General features: G+C 37.1%; 1 protein-coding gene across 1 annotated transcript; it reads right to left on the bottom strand.

Moving 5' to 3' along the window:
* Positions 1–264: 264 nt before the first annotated feature.
* LOC102800828 (transient receptor potential cation channel subfamily A member 1-like) lies at positions 265–15,516 on the bottom strand. Its single transcript, XM_006823547.3, has 25 exons — positions 15,360–15,516; positions 12,103–12,242; positions 11,766–11,868; positions 11,196–11,374; positions 9,869–9,979; positions 9,560–9,662; positions 8,926–9,173; positions 8,373–8,456; positions 7,568–7,650; positions 7,091–7,300; positions 6,753–6,867; positions 6,422–6,588; positions 6,204–6,279; positions 5,991–6,041; positions 5,630–5,701; positions 5,401–5,465; positions 5,129–5,267; positions 4,757–4,861; positions 4,042–4,211; positions 3,432–3,561; positions 2,948–3,115; positions 2,747–2,815; positions 2,464–2,619; positions 1,608–1,717; positions 265–1,227 (listed from the first exon to the last, which is right to left on the bottom strand). The coding sequence occupies exons 1-25, from the start codon at positions 15,451–15,453 to the stop codon at positions 1,149–1,151; spliced, it is 3,027 nt and encodes a 1,008-aa protein (XP_006823610.1). The 5' UTR covers positions 15,454–15,516; the 3' UTR covers positions 265–1,148.
* Positions 15,517–27,561: the final 12,045 nt, after the last annotated feature.

Here is a 27,561-nt window from a genome sequence, read left to right as displayed (position 1 = left end):
AAAACTTGTTTGTATTCAAAATTAATTATGACATTGCATATTTATATTGAAACAAACTATGATAAAGGAAATAATATTATATAACAAAAAGCAAGGTCACCAGAGTTCAACTATGTTTTCTATTGTGGGGGACGAGGGGGTGGGTGGAGGTGTAATGCATATATTCAAGCAAATAAATGCACGTGTATGTGATAATGCCAAGTAACTCGGTAATTCCAATAATTTATCTCCAAAATCTATACATAATAGAAAAAAAACAGTATGCAGAATTGTTTACTAATTTAATAACACATTAAAAAAACATGCATGTACAATATTTAAAACATACCATTATAATTACAATTGGTTACGAACTACTGATATTTTAATTCTATCGCACGTGTATATTAAATTATGATACACTCAACTCTACAAAACATGAAGACGACCCCTCCCCTGGAAAACCCGAATCAAACATCAACCCAAACAAATTATTATATTCAAAATATTATAAACATGTAAAATAAAAATACGCATTTTTTGTTATATTTTTCCATAATTAATTAAACTTCAAGTTATTCATCTGAGATTTCTACCAAAGTGTCATCATATATTTTACAAAAAAATACAAATTTAATATGGAGAAACACTTTTCCACTCACAGTCATGCTGTTTAGATAAATATATAATATTTTCGGAACAAAGAATAAATGTGATATAAAGCTTATTCAACCAAGGGAACCCATGGAATAGTAGTTGACTATCATATAAGCGATACTATCTTTTGTTACACTTTACTTATCGTATAGATGCTACCTCCCATTACCGTCTAGACTTCATTAATACTACACATGTACCAATTTTATTAATCGTTCCTATGCTGGAGAGTATGTTGTATATAACAAAAGTATTTGGTTTCCAAAAAATATACTATTGCAGAGGCAGTGGCACGAAATTTGGCACGAGGGGGTGAAATCTAGACCCTATTTCCTGCATTTTAAGTGGCAAATGTTGCTGACACATAGGGTGTCCGCTTGGTTTTTTGGTGGGGTGGGGGGACGCTTCTGCTCACACTTTTTTCAGGTGAGCGACTGGTGGTGCCACTGTATTAATATACATGGGATAGAACTCATTCAAACACGAATAAGCCAAGGTAGAAGTTATATAGCTTAAACTGTGTCTTTGCTACCAGAGCCATCGCCAGCATCACCAATAAAAGATCGAATCAGACTGTGAAGTTCGTGTAACCTAGCAACAAATACAACGAGAATATTACCAGACTCAATGGTTTTATTTATTAATTTACTAGAAGAGAGATACTAGTATTACCACGTAACAGATTATAAAATGTATGCGACATTACTAATGGTTATGACATTAATTAATCACACTAATATGTATACAACCATTTGAATTGGCCAAAAGACGTTCCAGAATGTCCATGCCGTAACCTGGATGTTATAACAGATGAAAAAACCGACAATTCCGTGACCATGATTTAGCAAGTACAAGACCTTCCATAATCGGATATATTAATTGAATACTAATGGTCTTTCCTGGAGTAATTATATATGGCAATACTATTTCTTTACTCCAATGAATTCAATGAACCATAATTCTATACTCACTGCTCCTCCATGTGTTCGAGTTTTTCTTTCATATATTGCGTGTCTTCACTTGTAACAGCATCACTATCTCCACCGGATTCTTTCTTGTCTTCCTCCTCTCCGCCCAAGACCTGAAATGAAATACAAGTTGTAAATCCCTTTGTCATCTAGGTAATAATATTATTTTATTATTTTATTTTATATGATAATGTTTTCTTCATCTTCAAAATTATTTTAAGAAAGCACATTGGATAATATGATGTGTTAGAATTAGCATTGTGTTTACATCTATGTTCTCTAGTATTATAATGCATATAGAAAGTGTCCTTAGTTTGGGTGGTTTTATGTACCATTAATGATTTATAAAATGAGGGCATGAAAACAATTTCATGAGAAACCATGCAGTTTCCGCTTGGAAAAAGAAAACGTTTCATTGTGTAAAGAGAAGTGAAATAGAATAACCGTGGCGCCATATGTAAACACAAAACGCCTGCCGGACACTCACAAAACGGTTATTTCTTTGATGGTAATGTCAGTTTGAATTGCAATTTTGTGAAAATTCGCGTGAATTCGCAAAAGAATTAATTAATCACTGGAATTTAATTGCCTTATTTTGATAATTGACTATATTCTTTGGGTTTAACTCATGGATTGCTCTATAAGACAGCGATATTTCTATTGTGGTTTTGGACAACAATTAAATTCATTGAAAATCTTGATAGTACATCACCGCATATGCCTTATATTATCTTATAAAGCATGATGTTATATGTTTAGAATTTTAAGATGTTTCAATTTAACGTGTAATGCATTATTCATTACATAAGTCGACTAAGCTAAATATGTAGCTAGATTTGTATTGGTTTATTTTGCTTACATTCTCAACCACAGATTGCATCAACTTTAGAATATTTTTCTTTTCCTTGTTAACCTCCACGTACTTATCAGGAAATACATTTGTCGTATCTTTTCTTGTTATACACAGCACCAATTTGGTTAGCACGTGACGCTCTAATCCCAGAAATAACTGCATCTGTAAATAAGAAGAGAATGTCTAAGTCATTCCGCAACTTTTGACGAAATGAATAATTACATATGCGATAATATAATAATACTATTCACTGTTTTCTCTGCATTTGTTTAATTCATGATGTATTTACCTGAACAAGTAGTCTTTCTTTAGCAGCGCTGTCCATCACTTCTTGCATATCACCAACTGCCAAGGCAACCTAAGGTGATGTAGAAACAAATATACAAGTGTACCTCCACACAATCAATATTCATATGTTTTCGAGATAGTTTTGCAATCGTTAAAGACATACCACTTACGATTTGTATTTGTATTAAAAAAGTTGACTTACCAGTAAGTTCATAACTACTATAGCTACAATACAGAATGCAATGAATAAAAACACCAAGGCGCCCTGAATGCCAGCAGCGGAACCTAGAATACGAGATTCATAGTCCATCTCACCAAGCATCATGACCCATGACGTCAGCACTGCCTGGACAAGGTGCTTGAATGGCAGCTATAATAGAAGATAAGATCCAAGCTCAGCGATGTACGGAGATTGGACTGAAAGCACTCGTTTGACATAAATTGGACTTACATTATAGCGCGGTGGTCGTCGCGCAGCGCGTGTTCGAATTTCATGTAAATAAACAATGTATTTTACACGCGTTGTATACATCGACATGAGTCCCATATCGAACAGGACGCGGCACGACGACTGCCGCCCTTTAATATATACAAGAATGAGAAAACGGCTACACACTTCACGCACAATTCAGTCCGGGTTGGAAGGAAAGAATGAAAAAAACGAGTAAATTATATGGTAAGCTTACCTGGGCAGAAAGCATTGTATAAAATGCGAATCCGAATGCAAATAATGGCAGCATGAATATTGGACACACTTTTACTATAGTCCACACGTGATTTTTAATGAGAATAACGTATATACCAAATACAGGCAGACTGCAACATAAATGAAGGCAATTAGTTTGTATCTGTCAATAATTAATATTCTTGTGACGGTTGTTTGAATATTGACACATATCAACATAGACAACAATAATAGCTATACATCTACCAACATAGACAACCACAAAAAAACAACATCTATCAATAAACACATGCAGCGAAGATACCAATACATTTATCGATACAGACAGCCAAAAAAAACCAAAAACATAACCTAACAGCAGGGACAAGTAGCAAACATATTCATACACATATGAAGGACATAACAAATACGCACACGTCTTTGTACGATGGACAGCTAACATGCCCGTACTTCTGTCAACATAGAAGTCAGGATATCAATTAGGATACCTTATCATGCCAATACTAATAACATCCAATATTCCCATACATACGTGAATACAGATAGTGATGTAACTTTCTTCTTCTGTAAACATAGATAATATCATAGTCTTTAAAAGAAATAACCCTTACCTCTGTAAGCATAGAATCAGACAAATCCACGAAAAGAAGATCGCAATAGCACCAGCATTGCGTTCAAAGTTTTCATCAATTGAGACATAAAAGTAAGGTATAACATACAGCAAAGTACCGATGCACTTAATCCAGTCCATAATAGTTACAAATCCTAAGTAACTTCTTGGCTGAAATAATAAAATATGCAATTACTATATACTTGTAAAACATTATTAGAGAGAAAGAAAATGGAGATGAAAGTAGACGGTGACAGGAGCAGAGAGTATAGATTGGGGTATTTTAACAAGGTATGAGTAGAAAGAATAACGGAGAATGTAGAATACATACAGAATGGGTAGAGAAGAAGTTAGTGTAAGTGGTTTTCGATAATGGTGGAGATAGTGGAAGAAACAGCAAAGACGGGAAAAATAATGAGAGAGATAAGGTGAAAACAAATATTATGTAGGAAAAAGGCTGAAGAATGATAGGCGAGGATGGAGAAAACAGATATATTGGAGAGGGCCAAAAAAGAACAGAAGGTGATAAAAAAATCAAAAACCAAATATAGTGGATGGAAAAAGGCGATAGGGTGGGTGGAAAAATAATATATAATATAATAATATATAAGGAAAGGTAGAGAAGAAAGAAAATGTACAAGGCGGAAAAGAGATAAGGAATGATCAAATAGGAACACATTTAGGAGAGACAGAGAAGAGAAGAAACTGTAACTTACATCGATGTATAATTTACTGAGTAAAATTAAGACTTCAATACAGGCTGCCAACAAAACTACTAATGCTAAAGATGACTGTACTCCAAAGTGACCTTTGTCTGTGTCCTGTGTAGGAAGTGATAAGGATGCATGTTTACATGTGACCCTTCAGTGTTCGTCGATGAGACAGAAGGTGGGGGGGGGGGACAAACTATTTAAACACTATTTTTATTTATACGATTTATCGTACACTAATTTATATATTAGTCACTCATGTCAGAGTACAGTAGGCATACATTGCATACATTGCAAAACTCGGAACCAATTAGCATTGATTATCATTACAAAATATGGATGCAAATACACAGTTAATGTAAAGATATGTTCACTTACATCCTTTTTAGTATCAACCAGTGTACCATTAATATTTCGCCTGAGGGGTCCATCTATCCAGACCAATGCACACAGAGATCCCAAATACAGCATATAAAATACTAACATCATTATGTACATCAGAAAACCAAATTTATCCCTGTTAGTCACAAAAATTAGTTATTCAATCAGATATGCGTGTCCTACAACAACGCCCTCTAGATATGTATTGTAAAATGTTCACATGTTTGCACGATTTAAGTATATGAATTTGACTTTAGATAATGACTTACCATCCTACTTCAAGAAACTTTACAACAATTTCATGATCAATACAATTTCCACAATTCATCATAGCCTACAGAAATATTTGTGTATTGAATAAATATTCCGTTTTTACAAAAAATAATTTTGATATAATGTAATACATATGACTTGGGTCACGTGATTCACAATTAGCATACGTACAATTACGTACGTGCAATGCACTAGGTCCATAATTGTAAATTACACACGCCATACCTGAAGTGGACTTGATTCATGGTGACTTTTGTCGTCGTCTTTCTTGTAATAACTAAAATCATACGTGAAACCCTGTCAACAAAACATGCGAGTATACATTGTATGACATGGTTGGTAGGTGAATGAAGACAGTGTCATGACAATGTGGTCGCGATGTAGTGACGTCATTAATGGAGATTACAGCGTGAGACATTACTGCACTGACTAAAGTTATACACGAAGTTTGCGTGAAATTGAACACGATAATGAAACAAAGCATGATCTATTATACACAGATGCTAAAAATACGTATATTTACATAGAACAATATCAAGTGTTAATAAAACGAAGGCAAAGTAAGGTAATGATATATACAACTTACGTGTTTGCCACTGTCATCTGTTGTTGGTTGCTTGAAGTTATCCATGAATTTCTGTAATTAACACATATATTGTTGTTATAGAGAGTGCTACTCCGTGACCTGTGTAGATCTACAGTTAAGTAATTTAAAATAAATATATGAGCGAGGTGATGTGAGTGGGAAAGTGCGTGTGTATATGCGAAATATACAACCCTCACATGAGAAGACACTTACACTCGCCACGTCAGGCATTTCATTTACCAATGTACGTAACTGTCCTCGATGATTTTTGCGAAGACATTGCCGCCACCTGAAAACATAGATAGTAGTATTCAATTGTATGATATTTACAAATATTGTACATTGATAGATCAGTTTATATTTATCAATGTGAATTAAGTGAGGAAAAACTAGTTTGCTTGACTTGAAAAGAATAATAATATGTAACTAACTTGTCATGTTTTGCTATTTCCATACACACGTCATCTTCGCCAGTTTTTATCGCTAGATCTAAACAATTGGCACCTTTGTTGTTTTCAAGAATTGGCGTATTAGCGTCGAGGAGATAAGCTACTAGAGCTACGTGACCTTTCCACGCCGCATGATGAACTGGCGTATTCTGGAAAAATATATGAATATTTATCACATTATATTAGCTTTAATTGCGATATCGGGTTAACTATTCTACATTCGGAACGCTAGACGGATTTCTCAATTGTGTATGAGGTCTTTCTACTCCAACTCTATTTCTACTCTATTAACCATACAATGTTATAGACTTACGCCATCGTTATCCGGCCAGGCCAACCACTCGCTGTCTCGTTCTAGCAATAATTTCACGGTATTAACACAACCATTGTTACTCGCCAGGTGTATTGGGTAGTGTCCTTCATGTGTACTGAAATACAACACACACCAATTAAGTCAGTATGCCTCTACCCGGGTGAACCTTTTTTTGTCGATTATTGTCACATTTTTTACTGTAATTATAGACCAAATAATCATAATTTGTTGCTGCATGCAGATCGAAATTATTGAACAGAAATAGTCCACAGAGCTACATTCTATAAAGTATTTTTTGCTGACTGAAAATAAATGGTTCAGATAACAATGACATTAACCTTGTAATATAAGCACCCCTTTCTTGAAGTTCTTTTACAATTTCAACAAAATCCAAACTTGCAGCAATATGTAACGCAGTTTTTCCAGTCTTATCTTCAGAATTCAACAGTCTTGTTCGCGGATAGTCAGTACCTAGGCTCTTGTATCGCTCATCATCGTCCCCTGGTAAGGAGTTTAACAGCAAATTGACAATATCAAGACGTCGATTTCTAGAATAGAATAGAATAGAATAGAATAGAATAGAATAGAATAGAATAGAATAGAATAGAATAGAAGTATGATGGAATGAGTGGAGATGGTGCAATAGGATGATATGAGAAATATAGATAGATGATGTATAGTGGGTGAGAAGCTGTGTAATTCGATTGGGGAGAGGCAGTGTGTTAGAATATATAGGATATGATGAGATGGTGTGAAAGGTGGTATAGCATTACGACGCAAGAATGACGTCAAATGATGTTTCTATTGTAACGTACCTCACTGCAAAATGCAAAGGAGTTTTCCCTTTCTTATTTCTCACATTTGGCTTGGCTCCATGTTTGATTAATAACTCCACATTCTATTTTAAAAAAAAACAATGTAAAATCAGTATTTAAAAACACAAGTTGCCAAATATTAGAGACACCGGTTCTTCGAAACCATAGTTAACAGGTATCTGAGATCAGGGTTCAAGACAACCACTAAATATTCAACACCCTGGCAATAAAATATTCAAGACATGGCATCTGTACTGGTTAAAAGATACACGAGACTCTCAGACCACAAGTTTGAAATTAATAGAGATACTTGACAGGAAACACAACTTTCCAGAGAAAGAAAGCACAAGTGGTTGCATACACAAAAACGTTGTTTGAACTAATATATTTTGAGCAAATATTCATATACATCGTTTGGGTTGGTGATATAGAGATATGTTGCTATGGACACACTGATTTCACTGATGTTCGCGTAACTATATCCACGGAAGCACATAAGTGAATTATAATGTAAATAATCAATTAGGGCACATTTAATGCAAAGCATGTATTTCTACCAGTCTTCAAATACACGCTTATCGATTATTACTCAGTTATTAAGTACTCAAGATATGAGGATTTATACACTTTTAATGACACCTGATCCACATAATCAGAATCCTACATTCCCATAATGGAACAGTCAAAGAAGATTCTACAGATAATACGTATATCGAATTGTAAAAGACAGGTGACAACGCTGGAAGATTAGATAACTATACAAGTGAATTTAACACAATTGTGAAAATTGTTGAGAACTACTCACGTCAATGAACTTTCCTGCTGCATAATGCAAAGCAGTGTTACCATACTTGTCTTTTTTCTCCAGGAGTTTTTTTATCTCACCATACTGAAAGTCAACAAATATGAAACTGTTAGAATGTGTTAACAACATTATGTTGAATTAGCTCTGTTACACATAACATATCCATGTACCTATCACTTCACTAAATAATGTGCCTGTTTTTTATTTTATATATTCTATGTAGCACATATATCTTATTCACGGGTTGACCCACCACTGGCATGTCGATGATGAATTTACACTGACCTGTCATTACACGAATTGCTTCTCCGGGAATTACTCTAACACATTTATTTATTTATTTATATATTATGCTGATTAAATTATGTAGTTTCACAGTGAACTAAAATAATGTTTTTCTGCCCATGATGTTAGTGAAACGTTCAAATACACATTACATTTTAATAACACGATATCGGATATAACATATTAGGTGATGACTACTGATGCATTGTGATGGTGTAGTGGTACAGATGAAAACTGAAATATATCATGCTATAAGTAATGCATTTACCCGTAAAAGCAATTCCAATGTTTTGAGATTTCCAACAGCTTTGTGTAAAATTGTCTGTCCCTGACAATCGATCGCTGACAGCAATGCCCCGTATCGAATAAGTAGTGATATTTTTTGTACGTTTCCTTGCGATGCGGCAAACATTAGTGCTGTTCTTTTTGTTAAATCCTTGTGATTCACGTTTACAAGAGTTCTGCCTTTGTAAACTTTATGCTTGGTTTTTGATGCTCTCTGTGCTGGTTTGTAAGCTGGAATAATGAGAGAATAATCGTATATTAGATTTCCACCAAAAGTATATAACGTTTAGATCAAATTAGATGAACCTGAATTCCGGAGCTAATAAGTTTTGAGAGGGAGAGATCAGTTACTGATACAGAGGGTGCAGACTCGCGCACATTGTAGTTCGTATCGATATTAAGAATAGTCTAGCACGGTTTCATTGCGAACACACATCATCTGATATAAGCTATATAGAAAAGTACACAAAACAGACTATGAACAAGCATTGTCGCCAAGCTGTCTTGGCCTAGCGATTACACGCGTGAGTTGAATGGAATCTGTTACATTTAGAAAAACACTTTTTACATCCATGAAACACATTTTAAGGGTGCTATATTATATACAGCAAACTTACCAATTAACATTCTCATTGTAGATATATCGGCTTTCTCTGTTGCCAGCAAGAATGGTGTGGTATTGGTATCGTTTTCTGCGTTAATGTCAGCGCCATTATCAAGCTATAGAAGTAGAAGAGTGAGGTACATTTTTTTACATATTGACATACAGGTACACTAATTTATGTACATGTATGTACAGAGTGAATTACATTCAACATTGTTCACTTAAATGATCTAATCATTCGATATCAAATGTTGACTTGCTTCCATTACAAGTAGTAGTTGTCATATCGCGGAATATATTTATCTGAAATAACAGTTCTTACCAACTCAATATTAACCACATTATTCTTTTTCAATATAGCTGCATGTAGCGGTCTGTAGCCATCGTTACCTCGTGTGTTAATCTCTGTGTCTTTTAGTGCTGCAATCATTAACTATTTCAAATAAAAAACAAACATGAAATCAACTCATTAAAATTATTTTTTCTGAATCTACTTCAATTCATTAATCTGTGCCTTTGAAGTCTACTGTCATGAATTTGTTTTTGCGTATCTGTTAACCGACTTAATTAGCTGATTATTAGCTGAATTGCTGTGTTATGTCTGTCATCGTTTAGGCCTATTTGAAGTTTTGGACGGAACTTGGCTCAGTGATTTGGAACTAATTACGAGATAACCGTCGCTACTCTATCGATTCTGACAGTTGATATCCGTAGTTATTAATGTAGTGAACGATTAATCAAAGATATGACGTATTCAGTACTTAGTGTGATTGACTTTATGATTGAAGGTTACGCCCTAGAGTCTTTTTACTGCATTGTAATTGGTTAGAGTTTTGAAAATGAATAAAGAGAGTTTTGAGTTGGTCTTGACGAGTACACCACGATAGACGCAGTAGAGAGAGTCCAGTCCTGGAGAGCCTTGGGGCGAGTGTTGATGCAGTCTAAAAAAGTCTTGGGTCAGCCTTGCGATAGTCTTGGGGACTTTTCCCCAGGGCGCTGTGTCTTATAGAGTGCTCGATTGATCGACTAAGACGAGAGTTGAAACGTATTTCGTTGTGTGTGTCTTATTTGACTGTAAAGTATAAGTGACTTTCCCGATCCCGTACCTCAAGGGGACGCGATAGAGAGACGAGACGAGATTTCCCCCTGGCAAGTGTGGAGAACCCAGAGAGAAGAGAATATTCCCCGTGATAATACAAACACACACCACAGCCGACACACAAGTTCATGAGTTCCCTTATTTAATATTTAGACAGTGCTGGATACCCATTATGGAGCGCTAATATGAGCAGGACTAGTGAAAACATCAAAACACCATGTTTATGTTTTAACATGAACATTATCCACGTTTTGGTTATTTAGTTGTCGAGGGCATTTCAAACTTAAATAAATCCCGGAATTTATGTCTATGTGATTTTTACACTATGTACATGTAGGTGGTTCTAAAGAGAAGGACGTTTAAGTTTGTACATTTATTTTATTCTCAAAGAATGATGCTAGAAGTGTTAAATTCTTTCTGTAACATCTATATACACATAATAAAATACATTATATATACAATGCAAGACATCTTTTTGTAGATAAACAAGACTCAAACCCTTACACAATAATGTGACATACTAACCACATACTCATAGAGTTGTACTTACTCTGACGATTTCTATATTGCCAGTTCTCACTGCTTGATGGAACAATTTATCGTCACTGCCTGGAATTGTTACCGAAGCCTCAGCACCGTGCGACAATAGTAGTTCTACTGCTTTCACGCTTTGTCTTTCTACAGCACATTGTAGAGCAGTACGCCCAGCTCTGTCGCATAAATTTATTTCTGAAATGAAACACAATCAAATATAACTGACTATGCCTAACGAGATCGGCATGGGAAATATGTGTTACAGTTTAGTCTGGTTCGTTTTAGTCAGTACAATCGAGCCTGGTCATCTTTAGTTCAGTTTAATTCAGTATACTCCATTTAGTTCAATCCAGTTTAGTCCAATTAACCCCAGTTATCTTGAGTTTAGTTAGGTCCAATCAAAGCTCAGTTCAACCAATCTAGTTCATTAAGGTTAGTATAACAATCAGTGATGAAGAATTGGAAGCACATTATTTTACATATCGTTATTGGATTTGTCACTGTACTGTATTGGTGAGATTGTCACTGTATGGGGCTGTCACTATATAATTCAATATGAGCCAATGCCCTGAAATTATATACTTACGCAAGTTTTCATTCTTTTCTAGTACTGCTTCTAAGACAGTAATGTGGCGATCGCAGGCTAGATCATGGAGTGATCGCTGAGTAGACTGTTCATCATCACCTTCCTGTTTCAATAAAAAAATAAATCATTAAACCAATTATAGTGGAAAAAGTAGCCCTTAAATTATTGTTAAGTGAATTAAAGTAAAGTTGCAGATGAATAACTGATATATCTTATTATGTCAACGGAATTTGTTACGATAGCTATGTTATGAACATAATAGTCATTTGTATACACATAATGATCTACACAACAAAATGGAGTAAAAATATTGTATTGTTGAGCATACATAACTTACATCATCCACGTCGATGACAGGCGCTGCTAGGTTATCTTCAGAATTGCTTGATGCGAACTGTGCATCGTCTAATTTAATATTTGCCACCACAAAGGATATAGCTTTCTTCCATCTTGCCTTGGCTAGTTCACTTCGGTCTCCTGCGTAACCAAATTAGAATTGCACATATAAACTTATATTTTACTTTAAATATGGTTATTATTATAAATTAATTAATGGTTATTAGTATTGTTAATATCATCATCAATACATTTCGTTGTAGCAAGTATAATTGGTGTACCTTGCATAGTTTACAACTCAATAACCACCGCGATTCAAACTTTATAAAACGAATTTGTACAAGATAGTAATTATGATGGTTACGATGCATTCCTTCTTTGAGGTATGTTGAAATTATTCCACTAACCACCATAAATGCTTTGGATTTTGTTTTGTACGATAAATATTTCCTAACAGAAACCAGAAATTGAATTTAAAAGTAAGTCTTATATTCAAGTAAAGTATTCTTGAGTGATTACAACAATGGAAGTTATGTTTTATTGCAATAGGTGATTTTAGATTTGGGGACCTTCTGTTATAGTAAAATTGTATACAAATTTATATCTGGAGATTAGGTATTCGTATACATGTTTCATTTGGAGAATAAGTATTCGTATACATTTTTTTAATCTGGGGAATACGTAATTCTTATACATTATTTAGAAAATTATATTACAGATGTCACCTGCATATATTGTACACGTTGACTGTCGCGTTGGTGATTCGATTTGCGCATGTCCAACTAGTCATTGTGAGTGCACAGTCACTGCACACTATTTTAAGCATGTTTTAACAGTGTGGTGTAGCATAACGGGCGGTACGTTAGTTTGCAGTGGCGACTGCAATTTTGATGAAATTGCATCATAACGTATTTCAATTATCACTTGTAAAGAGAAAAGTGGGAATCCGATACAAGATATCTCCGATGCTGGAATCCAGACACCGATCGACATACATAACATATTTCCAATGCCAATGTCGTGAACGTCAGTATGTTGACATTTTATGACCCATAGATATATACTTGCATGCTGCCCGCCTAGACATATCCATGTCAACATGTAAATGTATTTGTGCAATTGGAGGCTGTTTTGGTATATTTATATAAGAATTCTTTAATAAAGTGCGTGCACACTTCGATATCAATTTTCTTCTTACATAATTGTAACACATTCTATATATAATGCCTTCCAGCCATGTGAAATACTAGATATATATGCTAGTTATACTCCTGAAATACAAGTATGAGACAGTAGTAGTCCCAGTAGTATCCATCCTAATATAAGAGATATAATGCATTATATTCTTATGAGGTATTAACTTGAAGGATATGTACAAAAATGACTTTGAACTAAATTCAAAAATAGAAACATGAAGAAAATGATAATTAGCAGTAACAATGCAAATGTACAAATCAACTATTGATTAATTAGCAACTAAATACAAAACAATATAGAATTCAAGTAGCAACCTTCGGAATTGTTTTCCAAAACATTTGATCAAAACTAAATAGGATAGAAACATGATGAAATCGTCTCCATTTTTTATCGCAATGCGTAATAGTTCCACTGTGAATAAGATAACATTATATTTAAAAGAAACTTATGTTACGTTTCAGAGGCTCGTGATATTAAGTCAACTCTTAAGTGGTCCTGCAGAGTATGGAGTTATTGAAATAATTGGGATGTCACGACACCTACTGTTCTCAGTGGACCAAATTGAACGTTCATTGAACCTCAATTGAATCTCAGTGAACGTGAATATTGTTTTCTATCTGCCATTATGATAGTTGTAATATGTTTACGTGTATATTGTGTTCTAGTTGTAATAAATTGGCCTTGTATGCAACATGAAATAATTTCGTATTCACCACGTTAGACATTTTTTGTGTTCGAAACGAATAGGATGGATCATACTTTCCCGCTATATGCCGATAGTTTTATGCATTTATGTTTTAATACGCATTTGAAGATTTCGTCGTGTCTTACTTTAGACATGGCAACATAGATAATTTGTTTTCTCTGTTAAAATCACAAATTAGTGTTTACCTTTTCACTATTAAGACGCGTAAAGACCGCTGATAGGACTAGCCTACAATTTAGTTAAAATGTTTTCAATGCGTTGCCATAACATAAAGTAATATTTCTAAAAATTAGTTAATAATAAATGGTCGACGATTTGAAATACTTGGTAGTGGAAAATTGAAAGCTAGACAACGAAAGAAGAAAAAATGCACACCAGGTTTTGCAGAAAAATGTTGACACATTCAAGAAAAAAATGTAGGTAATAATATATTATATTATATGTTGTTTGTTGCAGCAGCAATGTGTTGCATTTGATATTAGCAATACAGAGCTGTTCAAATTATCGCTATGACAAATCAGCACAGCGTGATTGTTCAACGAATTATCCATGCATGACTGTTCACACGTGGAAGGTCAACGATGGTGACGTTGATGGCATGATTTAAGATTTCGTTAACAGTTAATGTCAATACATTACCAATTTGAAAATTGTTGACAAAAAACTGTTTAAGGAAACGATATATTTTTCTTTCCCGCTAACACATTTCGCTAATACATCAAAACAATATGAATTATGCCTAGATGCTACCCAAACCGGTGTTTAAATATTTAAACAACTTTAAGTGTTTATGCGTATATTTGTGTCTTTCTGGCTGCTTAGACGCTGTGACGTGTTTGTGATTGTTTATCAATAGTTTTTCTTCTAAATGTGCATCTGTGCTGGCAAAATGATCTTTTCAAGACATATTTCATAAGTCCTATAGTATCAGTGGTCCGACAATTTCTTTGTTGACTTTGTTACAATAAATATTTCGTGTTTAGTAGCTAATACGTTTTATCAACTTTGAATAATGTGAGTTTCTGACAAGATCCTGGCGACTTGCACTATATTGCCCACAATTTCGATTACAATTACACTGACGACTCGGGCGACAGTGAGAGAGATAACTATTGTTCATTTGGTTTAGGACACCGACATCTCGTTCCCATATTTGCTTTTAGTGATTAACTTGAAGGTGAAACATTGCCATTATGAAGAATGAATCTTTCTGGCGACATATAGTATCTACTCTGTTTACTTTCCATCGACATAGTTATAGTGTCAATTGTGATTAGTTACATAATATATTTGAATTACGTATACTGCATCTAACATGTAACTGGACAATAGTTATCATTATTTTTCAAACTCACCGTTTTGTTTTGATGAATCGGATTCTTTGTTTTCTATTGGTTGTAGAGGTACGTTCTCTTGTTGTTTTCCCGAACCATTCGCCATGCCCGCCATGTCGCGTACACCAGTTGCAACCAACTCGAAAAGTTGTGATATCAATATTAGCAGAGGGCGATTCTATTTACGTATTTATCTGTAGGGGTGACAAGATGTCCTAATATACTCCCCTCCAACGCGCGCTGAGAGCTGATGACGTGAATGGTATCTGGAATGTGTGTACTGCGATTGGTGAATACTAGTATATACAAAATAAGCCAGTATTTGTTGCATCTGAACGGTAATAAGGCATGCGACGTAACCGCAAATGTGAGCTTACAATTTACAACAATAAAGTACATTTACGTCACGTGTGAAAAAAATCGTGTTCTCTACACAATTCATATATTTGTATATATTCCATAAAAATACATTTACGTGATTTGGCTTCGAGATAACTATGTGTCCTACACTGAACGTATACGTTTCCTGCGTAGAACATATATGTACCCTGGACTGTACGTTATTACGCATACCCTATAATACCTCATACGACGCTTATAACAGCTGCATGCATATTACGCGTTCTCTACATTGTGCATACTCCGATTATTACGCAAATCAGTAATTGCATCAGGGACACACTTGTCTATTTAGGTAACTTGTATTTTTCGTATTTGTGTAAGTTTGATAGTTATTAAACGTTAGTTTGACAGTGAACTACTTTTTTTATTTTTAGAAGTTTATATACGTCACGTGTCGATGACCTTTGTTTGCAATGCATTCCACTTGACATGCACATGTTTTAACACAGCACGTAGTCGAGTAAAAAACTTTCACGATATGATACTAGATGTATTCAGACAAGCTGACCTTGCAGTATGTAGTACTCGTTGCAGTATGTGGTAATCGGCAAGGTCATCTGATTCTTTGATTCTTTTTTTGGTAAAATAGTTAAATGTTTTGTTTAATCACCGTAGATGGAATAATATTCATAACTTTATCATTCAACATGTTCCTGATGTAGTACTGCATTGTAAACACTTACACAATAGAACACAATACAGACAACTACATTGCAGGTAACTAAAAAGGAAATACGACTACTACAGCAACATAAACATTTTTTAAACAAACAAATATAAAATATAATACAATAATATGTGTGTATATGTTATGCACAATTCATTTGTGTATTGTATTCTCATTACATTTATATATTTAGTTATTTCCGGCTGAATTTAATTCCAATTAACTACCATTTTATGTTTGGGAAATGTTTTAAAATTTATATCGATTGCTCTTGTATGTTGGGACCTCTACTACACTTTGGGCGACAATCCGATAATGCAACTATCGCTTACGGGAATTTCATTTACTTTATAGAACTTTCTAGTACATAGGTGACATTTCCAAGCAAATCTACCAGCTTTTCAATCGCTTTTTCCAACTTGTACGCTGTTTTTTAACAGTTATAGTCAGCTCGAATAATTTCACTATAGTTTTAATGTTCATGCTATGCTATGTGTAAATTATTTTATCATTCTATGTCTACGTTGTTTCACCATTATTATGTTAATATTTCATCGTTATTATATCTTGTTTACGTTGTTTCAACGTTATGGCCTTTTTTTAACAGTGTTATGCCATCTTTATTTTATTTTGACAATATGTGATTATTTTAGAATAGTTGTCTTCTGCTGGACACTTCATCATACCAAGTGCCCTTAATATTTTGCAGACCTCAAATCCCTTTACCAATTTTGGAAAACCATCAATACTTCACCATCCTCTGTCACCACTATGATTGACATGCGTATTTTTTCTCACCCAATCTAGCCTTCGTCATTACTCTTTTATTATACTAGAACTTGGCTTCCATGGTCCGCGTGCCAGGTCTCCATGAAAATCCTGAGTCAAAATAAAATACTCCAAAATCAAGTTGTGTCAGTTTGTTGACTGCTGGGGAGAGAGGTCATCAAGAAAAAAAAAACACAAAATAAAATAGTATGTGACTTTATAGCTGACTAGAGTCACTGTCGCATTTTTGGTGGCGGTATTTTTATGATTGGTTAAATAGCACCTTGTGGAGTAGTAATGTGATGTGATTGGCTGAAAAGTAGCTATCTCTGGGTCCGTACATTGAGACGAGAAAGCTAGGCTGGTCACTTGCCAGGGGACCAGCGACGAGTGAACACAATAAATATTGTGTGCGGACAGTAGTAGTTTGACCTCACTGTGATGACGCATGCGATGTGAAATACGAAAAAAAGGGCACGAGGCATGCGCACACAATATGTAATAACTTTAACGAGGTTATGACGTAGACAATATTATTATTAAACGCCAGAATCACGTATATTCGGTTTTGACCCCCACTCTGTCTGTTGTGGTTATTTGAAGACTGTATTCTTTCCATTATACTAAACTAGTCATCAAATTTAACATTTGTCTCCGTTTTTACACTGTTCACCTCCGTCCCCAGTGGCTGCTCCTGGCCCAATGCTGTAAACGCCGGGGTTCGGATTGGAACTTGCTGTAGGGTCTAATTTTCTCTAGTTCACGACTACTAGTAACCGTGTCTAGTTCAAGTAATGTACGGCGAATGTACGCACGTGACGAGCGGATTAGCAAGGTTAATACAGAAGAGAAACAGCTGTTTACGTCGCACTAGTTGTTACTGGGAGAGACCACGCACATTGACCGTCCAGTGTCGTGTATGTGTACTATTGTAATTCGTATATATGTATTTGTAAGTTAACGCATAAGCAGTTATTAGTTACCTAGGCGTGGCCGGTCGAGTGATTATTTAGGGTGTAAGGATTAATTTTGTTTGTAACGTGGAAAGGAGTTAGTACTGATAATTAATGGTTAATCTGGCAATTATTCCTAAAGCCAGCCTGCAGAGTATGGGGAGTAAGGTTGTATTCAAACGAACAATATGCATATTGAATCCATAATTCAGAAATATAACCGTTATGTACGTTAGTTTTGTTTTCTTGCTCTATGTATATATATATATGATATAATGTACCACGTGTCCTTATTGTGTGTGAGTGGTCAAACCTGTCTTTTGTGTATGAACAATAATAATAACACCGCGAACCTGTGACAGTCACAATCGAAAATGTTATGACCCCTAATTGTATTCGTTTGTACACTTATTGTGTTATAAAATGTTAACTTCGTCTCCATGACAATGACGCGCCAGTGAACTTGCATGAATAGTTGCAGAATATTAAATACCAGTGACGAGTTTTGTCTGCACATATGTAGGACGATTCGTGACTCGTGAATACAGAACAATGTTACATTGGTGTCTTCCAAATGTCAAATTGCGACCCGTGTCTATGATAAACCTTTCACGTGGTGACGACCTCGGTGAACATCCCCTGACCCCTGACATACTAGGTCATGGCTATGAATACATACTTGTCGATTCTTGAATTTATCATCCAAGTACATTATCTACAGTGAAGCGTCAACAGTTCTCATCAAATGGGAATTAATTATGTCTATAACATACATAGACATTTAACTTTTTTTTCTAAATTCAATATTACGTTGTTCGCTGTAAAGAGTCTTTTGTTCAAATAACTTAGTCATGTACACGCAATGCATTATGGTAAAATAATGATGTAATGGTGGGATAATAGTTAAATAGTGACGTCACATACAATTGTGAAATACCTTAAACATAACCAAATATTGATGAAATAACATAACAATGACGTAACAATGGTGAAAATGATATATAAATAATGAAACATTATTAAATAATATCAGTTGATTCATGTTTTCAATTTGATACGTCAGTTGACTGGACCGAGGGATCTTAATATGTGTATTCGTGTGAATATTGTAGAATCTCTTCACAATGCGCTGTATTCATGTTTTACCACTATTTTGTAACGTATGCATGAGATTACGTAACTATATATGTATGTCAGTATGATTGTAGGTTTGGTAAATAAGTGGTATTCCTGGTACGTCCTGTCAACCATAACCATACGACTTGGTTTTTATAACGTAATGAAGAAATCATTTTTTAATAAAATCGCGATATTTCATTGTATCATCCTACCTCATATAGTGTAAAGCCATTATATCTAATGTAAATAATTAAATATTATAATATAAATAAGTGTACACATATTACAATTAAATTGATGAACTACAATTCGTATTTACTAACACAATGAACCAGCAAATCTCGCCTAGTTTTGTCTCTAACAGTACACAGGTGTTGGCTGAAGTGTCGGAGTTGGAGGCGGAGCCGAGGCGCCCAAACATGGTTTCTGTTTCATTTGACTGCGAAAAAAACCACACGCATGGTGTTCTGATGTGACTCGATCGATGATGTTCTTTCCAAATTCCATCTGCACGCCTTCTTTCAGATCTACAAAATTCAACAAACAGCTCAGTAATTAATTAATCGATGAAATCGACACGGCACACAACATTGCACTGTATAAGATATATAGTTTATATGAAAGGTATACACTCGTAGCTTGCGCTGCACTTACACTCGTAGCTTGCGCTGCACATACACTCGTAGCTTGCGCTGCACATACACTCGTAGCTTGCGCTGCACATACACTCGTAGCTCGCGCTGCACATACACTCGTAGCTTGTGCTGCACTTACACTCGTAGCTTGCGCTGCACATACACTCGTAGCTTGCGCTGCACTTACACTCGTAGCTTGCGTTGCACTTACACTCGTAGCTTGCGCTGCACTTACACTCGTAGCTTGCGCTGCACATACACTCGTAGCTTGCGCTGCACATACACTCGTAGCTTGCGCTGCACATACACTCGTAGCTCGCGCTGCACATACACTCGTAGCTTGCGCTGCACTTACACTCGTAGCTTGCGCTGCACTTACACTCGTAGCTTGCGCTGCACATACACTCGTAGCTTGCGCTGCACTTACACTCGTAGCTTGCGCTGCACATACACTCGTAGCTTGCGCTGCACTTACACTCGTAGCTTGCGCTGCACATACACTCGTAGCTTGCGCTGCACTTACACTCGGCCCACATAAACTAACATAATATTTTATTAACAATAAAAATAAATTACCGTATTTATTATCGGTATAACCCATCCTGTAAATACATGGGAGTAATAATATATAAACCACAACAAATAGTATCCGAAAATTGTCAAATACGTGTACACAGTTTTTATAAATGTCATGAGATATTTTCATAAAAAACGTATGGTTGACACGTGTGTTTTGTCTTCTTCTGATGTGCGTACAACTCGTATAGAAAAGCGAAATATTGTATGCTAAAGAGTGTTATTCACATTTAAGTCACAGTATGCGTTCCTAAAAAAATACAGCACTGTACTCGCCCTAGCGCATCGTATTTCAGATATAATAGAGCATATAGATTGGGCTGTGTTACTGATGTCGTCTTTATTGGACTAACAAACCTATGTTCCTGAATCAGTATTAATCCTTCTATATAATTCTATATAATTCTATATTAATTCTATATAATTCTATATAATTCTATATAATTCTATATAATTCTATATAATTCTATATTAATTCTCCAACATTTAAAATCATTCAACAACATATGATTCAACTTTTCTAAGATATTCCCGAAAACAACGAGAATGTTTTATGGAAAATCCTAATTATTTTATTTTTCCAAATCAGCTTTGTTCACCAAAATTTCAGGTCGGTTTATTAGAGCAATCATGGAAAACAAATGATTAAAAATGTCTGATGGCGAAGGCGACCAAATCACGTAACTTCACCAATTTATTAAGCACGTCTAAAGCTACAAGTGTATATATCAATGATTATTGGAATGTTGGCACTTACCAGTCAAAACATCCTAATCCATTGCCAATACTTGTCACAGCCTGTGGATACACCATAATTATGTTGTTTTCTTCGCCTACTTCATTATATCCGGTAGCAACTGCATACTCAGCACCTAGTTTATATCTTCAACATGAAATGTAGCAAATAATATTAGCAATTTTTAGAAAATAACATTGAAGATCGTTTTAGTATTTATGTTAATTAATTAATTACCTTCCTTGGTTACACCCATGAAACACAATATGAAGTTTACATCCTAAAATAAAAAGAAACATTATATTAAACAAACCACTTTTGTTCGTGGAATATTTGCTCAATAGTATTCTCATGTTAAATGCAGTGTGGCACGTATGTTGTGTGATATTTAATGGATATTTCAATACAGTGTTAATATCAATGTCATTGCGTAGTCCTGTCGTTACCTGGTGTTGATCTGCATCCCGACGGCACATACATGAATCCGATATCATCCAGACTATGTGAACCCCTGTATGATGGGATTAACTGCGTCTGATTAAACTGCAACATCTGAAATAATGTGTTAATGTGACATGACATATATGTTTCCTGTAGTACATTTAAACACTTATTTTCAATATTTATTTAGCTAAATAATGCGTGAGTGAACGAGTACTTACATCGCCGGATAGAGCAACACCCCACTGTGACGGCATCTGTATAATAATAATTACATACGAAACAATGGGTGAAAAGACGGAAGTGGTGAAGGAGGGAAATGGGTCATGATGGAGAAGAGGGGTGTCAAAGGCAAGGTTATATTAGTCGGGGTCCTCTGTATCTAAATGTTGGACATAAGCAAACAGGAATACAGTTGTATCCTCGGGGGCGGACATCCGGGCATTTTCACCGCCTGGCAAACCGCGGCGGTGAAAACAAAGGCCCAAAACTCGCAGAAAACGGTACTTTGGGGTGATTGTTGAGACTCCTCTGAACAGTGCAACAAGATTAGCCCTACGTGTGTAACATATATAAATTTGATTGTTCGGGATTACTTCAAAGTTGAGTTTGTGTTGTTTTCTCGAATTTTCACCGGCTCGACCGGCGTTCCACAGCAGCGCGCACAGAGCTAGCTGCAGTTCTGTAGCTCGCTTGGTTTCGCTGTCGGTTATTTTGTTCGTCGTGGTGTTAACGCGAAACCAGGGAGCTACAGTTCCATCCTATGCGAGTTACCATATTTTACCGACCTGAAATCAGGTCGGGCCGTAACAGCCGTTTTTTTTTTTCATTATTTTCGCCTCAAGTTTCTACTTTTCTACTGTCGATGGGTCCCGAAACTATTTCAACAATTATTTCGAGGGCGATTGTCCGAAATTGGTCGTTTTCACGACGAAAACTGCGTGAAATGGGAAAACTGTGACGCCTTGTGACGTCACGATAACTTATTCAAGATGGCGGCAAATTGGCTGATTACGCAGTAATCTGAGTTTAACGTAAAGGACTGGATGCACACCATCTCATCTTGCACTTCTTAATCTTAAGTCGTAACCCCGGTAACACTGGCCCCACACCTGCAGTTAATTAACTACACCCATCTGTGTTTACATGTCAGCTGACTCCTTTGTTCATGTCTACACCTCGTTAATATTTAATCCACCTTTGCTTATATTCCTTAATGACACTTTTGTTTCGTGTTTACATCATGCATGCACATTCATTCCACTTGTTTATTCCATAATCCTCATATCTTCACCCAATCAACTCTTTCCTAATTTGTAATCCTCATATCTACACCCAATCATATTCGTCCTGTACATCGCTATCACTCTCTTCACTAGTAGTACAGACCACTTGCATTGTAACTGCCATCGTGCATGTCACGCGGTAGGTCCGTTTATACAAACTCCATTCACTAATTTCGTTGTTAATTCACTCGGACTAAGGCCTAAAAAGAATGGAGGCCATAGAATCATCATGGACCTATCGCAACCACGGACTGACAGTGTCAATTCAAACATCTGCAAGGATGAATTTTCACTGCATTATTCAACAGTTGACGATGCCGTGGCAATGATCAATAAACTAGGTCGTGCCACACTACTAGCGAAAATTGATATTCAGCACGCGTTTCGCCTGTGTCCGGTCAGACGGGAAGATTGGCACCTTTTGGGTTACAAATGGGACAACTACTATTTCTTCGACAGAGTTTTGCAATTTGAACTCCGGTCAGCGCCTTTCCTTTTTAATCGCATTGCTGAGGCCATCAACTGGATTGTGTGTAACCAGACAAATAACAATAACATTCTGCACTACTTAGATGACTACCTCATCGCAGGACCAGCTAATTCTAAGGTATGTGCAAGCAGTCTTGACACCATGCTAACAACATGTCAAGCGTTAGGGGTTCCCATTGCACAAAACAAACTGGAAGGCCCAACAACCACACTGACCTTCCATGGCATTGAGATGGACACCGTGAACAGAGTACTGCGACTACCGCAAGACAAACTCAATGACATTGCCTCATCCATTGGAAAATGGTCCACAGCAACAACTTGAACAAAACGAGAACTATTATCATTAATTGGCACCCTCAGCTTTGCATGTAAATGCATCCCAGCTGGGCGGATATTCCTATGATGAATGATCGACTTGTCAACCACCGCCTCTGCATTGCACCAACGAATTACGCTTTCAACAGCCTTTCAACTTGACCTAGAATGGTGGAAAGACTTCCTACCCACTTGGAATGGCACAGCCAGTTTTCTTGACTCAACTTGGACACCTGCGCCAGAATTGGAACTATACACCGATGCATCATCGACTATTGGATGTGGCGGGTATTTCAACGGCGAGTGGTTTTCCTTACCATGGTCGGCATTCCTGTCCGACAATGACCACCAGCATTCCATCGCATGGAAAGAACTGTTACCAATCCTTCTATCATGCTTAATTTGGGGGCACTTGTGGCACAGAAGGAGAGTGATGTTTCACTGTGACAATGAGAGTATTGTTCACACATGGCGCAAAGGTTCCACACGCTGTCCCTACATCATGCAACTCATTCGTGCAATTTTTCTTACCGCTGCCTCATCAAATTTCCATGTCATGATCACCCACATACGAGGAACCGATAATAACATTGCAGATGCTCTTTCTCGCTTACAGATGAACCGATTCCACTCTCTTGCACCACATGCAACAAGCCAGCCAATCAACTCTCAGAACCACATCGACTACCTGCGTGGCCGTCACCTGCTGACCTGACTGCCCTGGAAAATAGAGCTAAGTATTATGCTTTCCATTCTCTGGCCGGCTCAACTCGCAGCACTTATACAACCGCTCAGACCAAGTACATCAACTTTTGTCATGCTTATGGCATACCCACACTGCCTGTTACGCAACAAGCAGCAACGTTATTTGTCACTTTTCTGGCATCATCAGGGCTTGCTTACAATACCATCAAATTATATCTTACGGCATGTATGGCCATGCACATTGAGGCGGGCTATGAAAATGTTGTATCCAGTTACTCAAACCTTCACCGAACCCTCCAGGGGATTAAAAGACAACATGGTGGGCCAGTTCGAAAACGTTTGCCAATCTCAATGAAAATGTTACGCACACTCAAGAATACGCTTCGTGCATCTACCGTACTACAACCAGCTGATCAGTTAATGCTATGGTCAGCGTTCACCATGGCTTTTTTCGGGTTTCTGCGTGTCAGCGAATTCGCCGCTCCATCACCAAATAGCTATGACCCGTCAACAACAATGTTACATTCCGACATTAACTTGGACAATGCTCGAAACGTTCTTATCATTCACATCAAGGCATCTAAGACTGACCCGTTCAGACGTGGTCAAGACATCACAATTGGCGCATCCGGTTCATCGGTATGTGCGGTGCGAGCATATCGCCGTTATAAGAACATTACTACCCAACAACCAAGGGGCCCAGTATTTCAATTCGCTGACGGATGCTACCTCACACGACAGAAGCTTACCCACATACTTCAGCAACTGCTTGCGCAATCGGGACAGTCTAACATCACACAGTACACCAGCCACAGTTTCCGAAGTGGGGCAGCCACCACGGCAGCCACTGCAAACATACCTGACTGGCTTATTAAATGTCTTGGAAGGTGGCGCAGTGATGCCTATCAGGTGTATATACAGACACCAACAACAACACTGGAGCGAATTCCTGGACTCCTTGTGCACCAATAACATCACTCAACATTTGCCTGAACATCTGTGATGAACTTTCATTTGATCAATCATGTGTTAAACTGTTGAACTAAAATATGTGGAACTCTCCGATCAATTTGTTGAACTCTTAAAACAATGTGAAAAACTCTTTGAGTTGTGTTGAACTTTTGCTTGTGTCACTGCAGATACGTTCAGTGTTTCCCTCTTGTAGCATTTTTAGTCATTCATTAATTTAGCCTTATCGGCAGTTCGATTTCTTTAAGCATTGCAACTCATGCGACCATTTAAATATATTTTTGTAGATCTTAAATCAATGCAGTACGGTGTATGGATGGCTTCGCATTTTGATACTGTATAATTTCTTTTATTCCTGCCTGATTCAGTTTGTCATATATGTTGTATAAAGGTACGTTAGTACTTGACTGTATTTGTTTGACCTCGTATTTTAACTTGAGTTATGCACAACTCGCTTATCACTGCACAGGTCATGTTTGACCACGATTTCGGCTGAATTGGCTGTGCTTGAAGATACATTATGTTAATGTACCTCAGTCGCTTTATCATTACCACATGTTTTATACTTGCAGGTACACATCCACGTTCGTTCGACGATGACTGCGATATTGCGCCACTCGTAATTTGGGGGTTGTCACTGCAGCGGCCTCAGCCTTGCTTGGGTATTTTACTGCGGTGCTCTTGTCACAGTGCGAGTCTACATTGTGACTCGTACTGTAACAACAGCCCCCTCAACGCCCACTGGCAGGGTTGCTGTAGAGACCGTTCACACTCAGGTACCACGTTGTCCATGTCATGGTGCAACTCAAATCTGCGAGTTGCATCATGGGGTCGGCCGCTACGACGCCTGCACGTGAGGGCGAATACCCCCCCCCCACTTATTTACTGGCAATATCGTGTGTTCACTGTGTGTTCATTTCCCATACCTTGTCCCTCATACAGCCCTGATGCGTTAATTGGCTGATTACGCAGTAATCTGAGTTTAACGTAAAGGACTGGATGCACACCATCTCATCTTGCACTTCTTAATCTTAAGTCGTAACCCCGGTAACACTGGGCCCCACACCTGCAGTTAATTAACTACACCCATCTGTGTTTACATGTCAGCTGACTCCTTTGTTCATGTCTACACCTCGTTAATATTTAATCCACCTTTGCTTATATTCCTTAATGACACTTTTGTTTCATGTTTACATCATGCATGCACATTCATTCCACTTGTTTATTCCATAATCCTCATATCTTCACCCAATCAACTCTTTCCTAATTTGTAATCCTCATATCTACACCCAATCATATTCGTCCTGTACATCGCTATCACTCTCTTCACTAGTAGTACAGACCACTTGCATTGTAACTGCCATCGTGCATGCTGCTAGTTTTCTCACCTCCCACATACCCAACAAAGAAAAAAAAAAAAAAGTTACATATATATTGTTGGTACCCAGCGTGTACTCTGTAAAATATGCATTTATTTCTTTATCAATAAAGTACAGGGGGTTGTCACTGCAGCGGCCTCAGCCTTGCTTGGGTATTTTACTGCGGTGCTCTTGCCACAGTGCGAGTCTACATTGTGACTCGTACTGTGACAACAGCCCCCTCAACGCCCACTGGCAGGGTTGCTGTAGAGACCGTTCACACTCAGGTACCACGTTGTCCATGTCATGGTGCAACTCAAATCTGCGAGTTGCATCATGGGGTCGGCCGCTACGACGCCTGCACGTGAGGGCGAATACCCCCCCACTTATTCACTGGCAATATCGTGTGTTCACTGTGTGTTCATTTCCCATACCTTGTCCCTCATACAGCCCTGATGCGTTAACGCGGGGATTTTGCTGTAGTTTTCCGCGGTTTTCGTCGTGAAATCGACCAATTTCGGACAATCGCCCTCGAAATAATTGATGAAATAGTTTCGGGACCCATCGACAGTAGAAAAGTAGAAACTTGAGGCGAAAATAATGAAAAAAAACGGCTGTTACGGCCCGGCCTGATTTCAGGTCGGTAAAATATGGTAACTCGCATAGGATGGAACTGTAGCTCCCTGGTTTCGCGTTAACACCACGACGAACAAAATAACCGACAGCGAAACCAAGCGAGCTACAGAACTGCAGCTAGCACAGAGCCCATAGAAATGCATGTACAGTGGTGCGCGTCTTAGC

The sequence above is a fragment of the Saccoglossus kowalevskii genome, chromosome 18 (assembly GCF_978046115.1).
Source record: "Saccoglossus kowalevskii chromosome 18, keSacKowa6.1, whole genome shotgun sequence".
Lineage (NCBI taxonomy): Eukaryota > Metazoa > Hemichordata > Enteropneusta > Harrimaniidae > Saccoglossus > Saccoglossus kowalevskii.
Note: the sequence above shows the minus strand (reverse complement) of the source record. Positions and strands in the feature narration are given on the sequence as shown.

What these genes read in the sequence shown, in the direction of transcription:
- LOC102800828 (XM_006823547.3), bottom strand. Translation starts at nt 15,453, where the DNA reads ATGGCGGGCATGGCGAATGGTTCGGGAAAACAACAAGAGAACGTACCT. An exon ending in GAAATAGCAAAACATGACAA is followed by an intron (nt 6,280 to 6,421) that starts GTTAGTTACATA and finishes CTATGTTTTCAG; the next exon opens with GTGGCGGCAATGTCTTCGCA. An exon ending in CTGATTCTATGCTTACAGAG is followed by an intron (nt 3,562 to 4,041) that starts GTAAGGGTTATT and finishes TTTATGTTGCAG; the next exon opens with TCTGCCTGTATTTGGTATAT.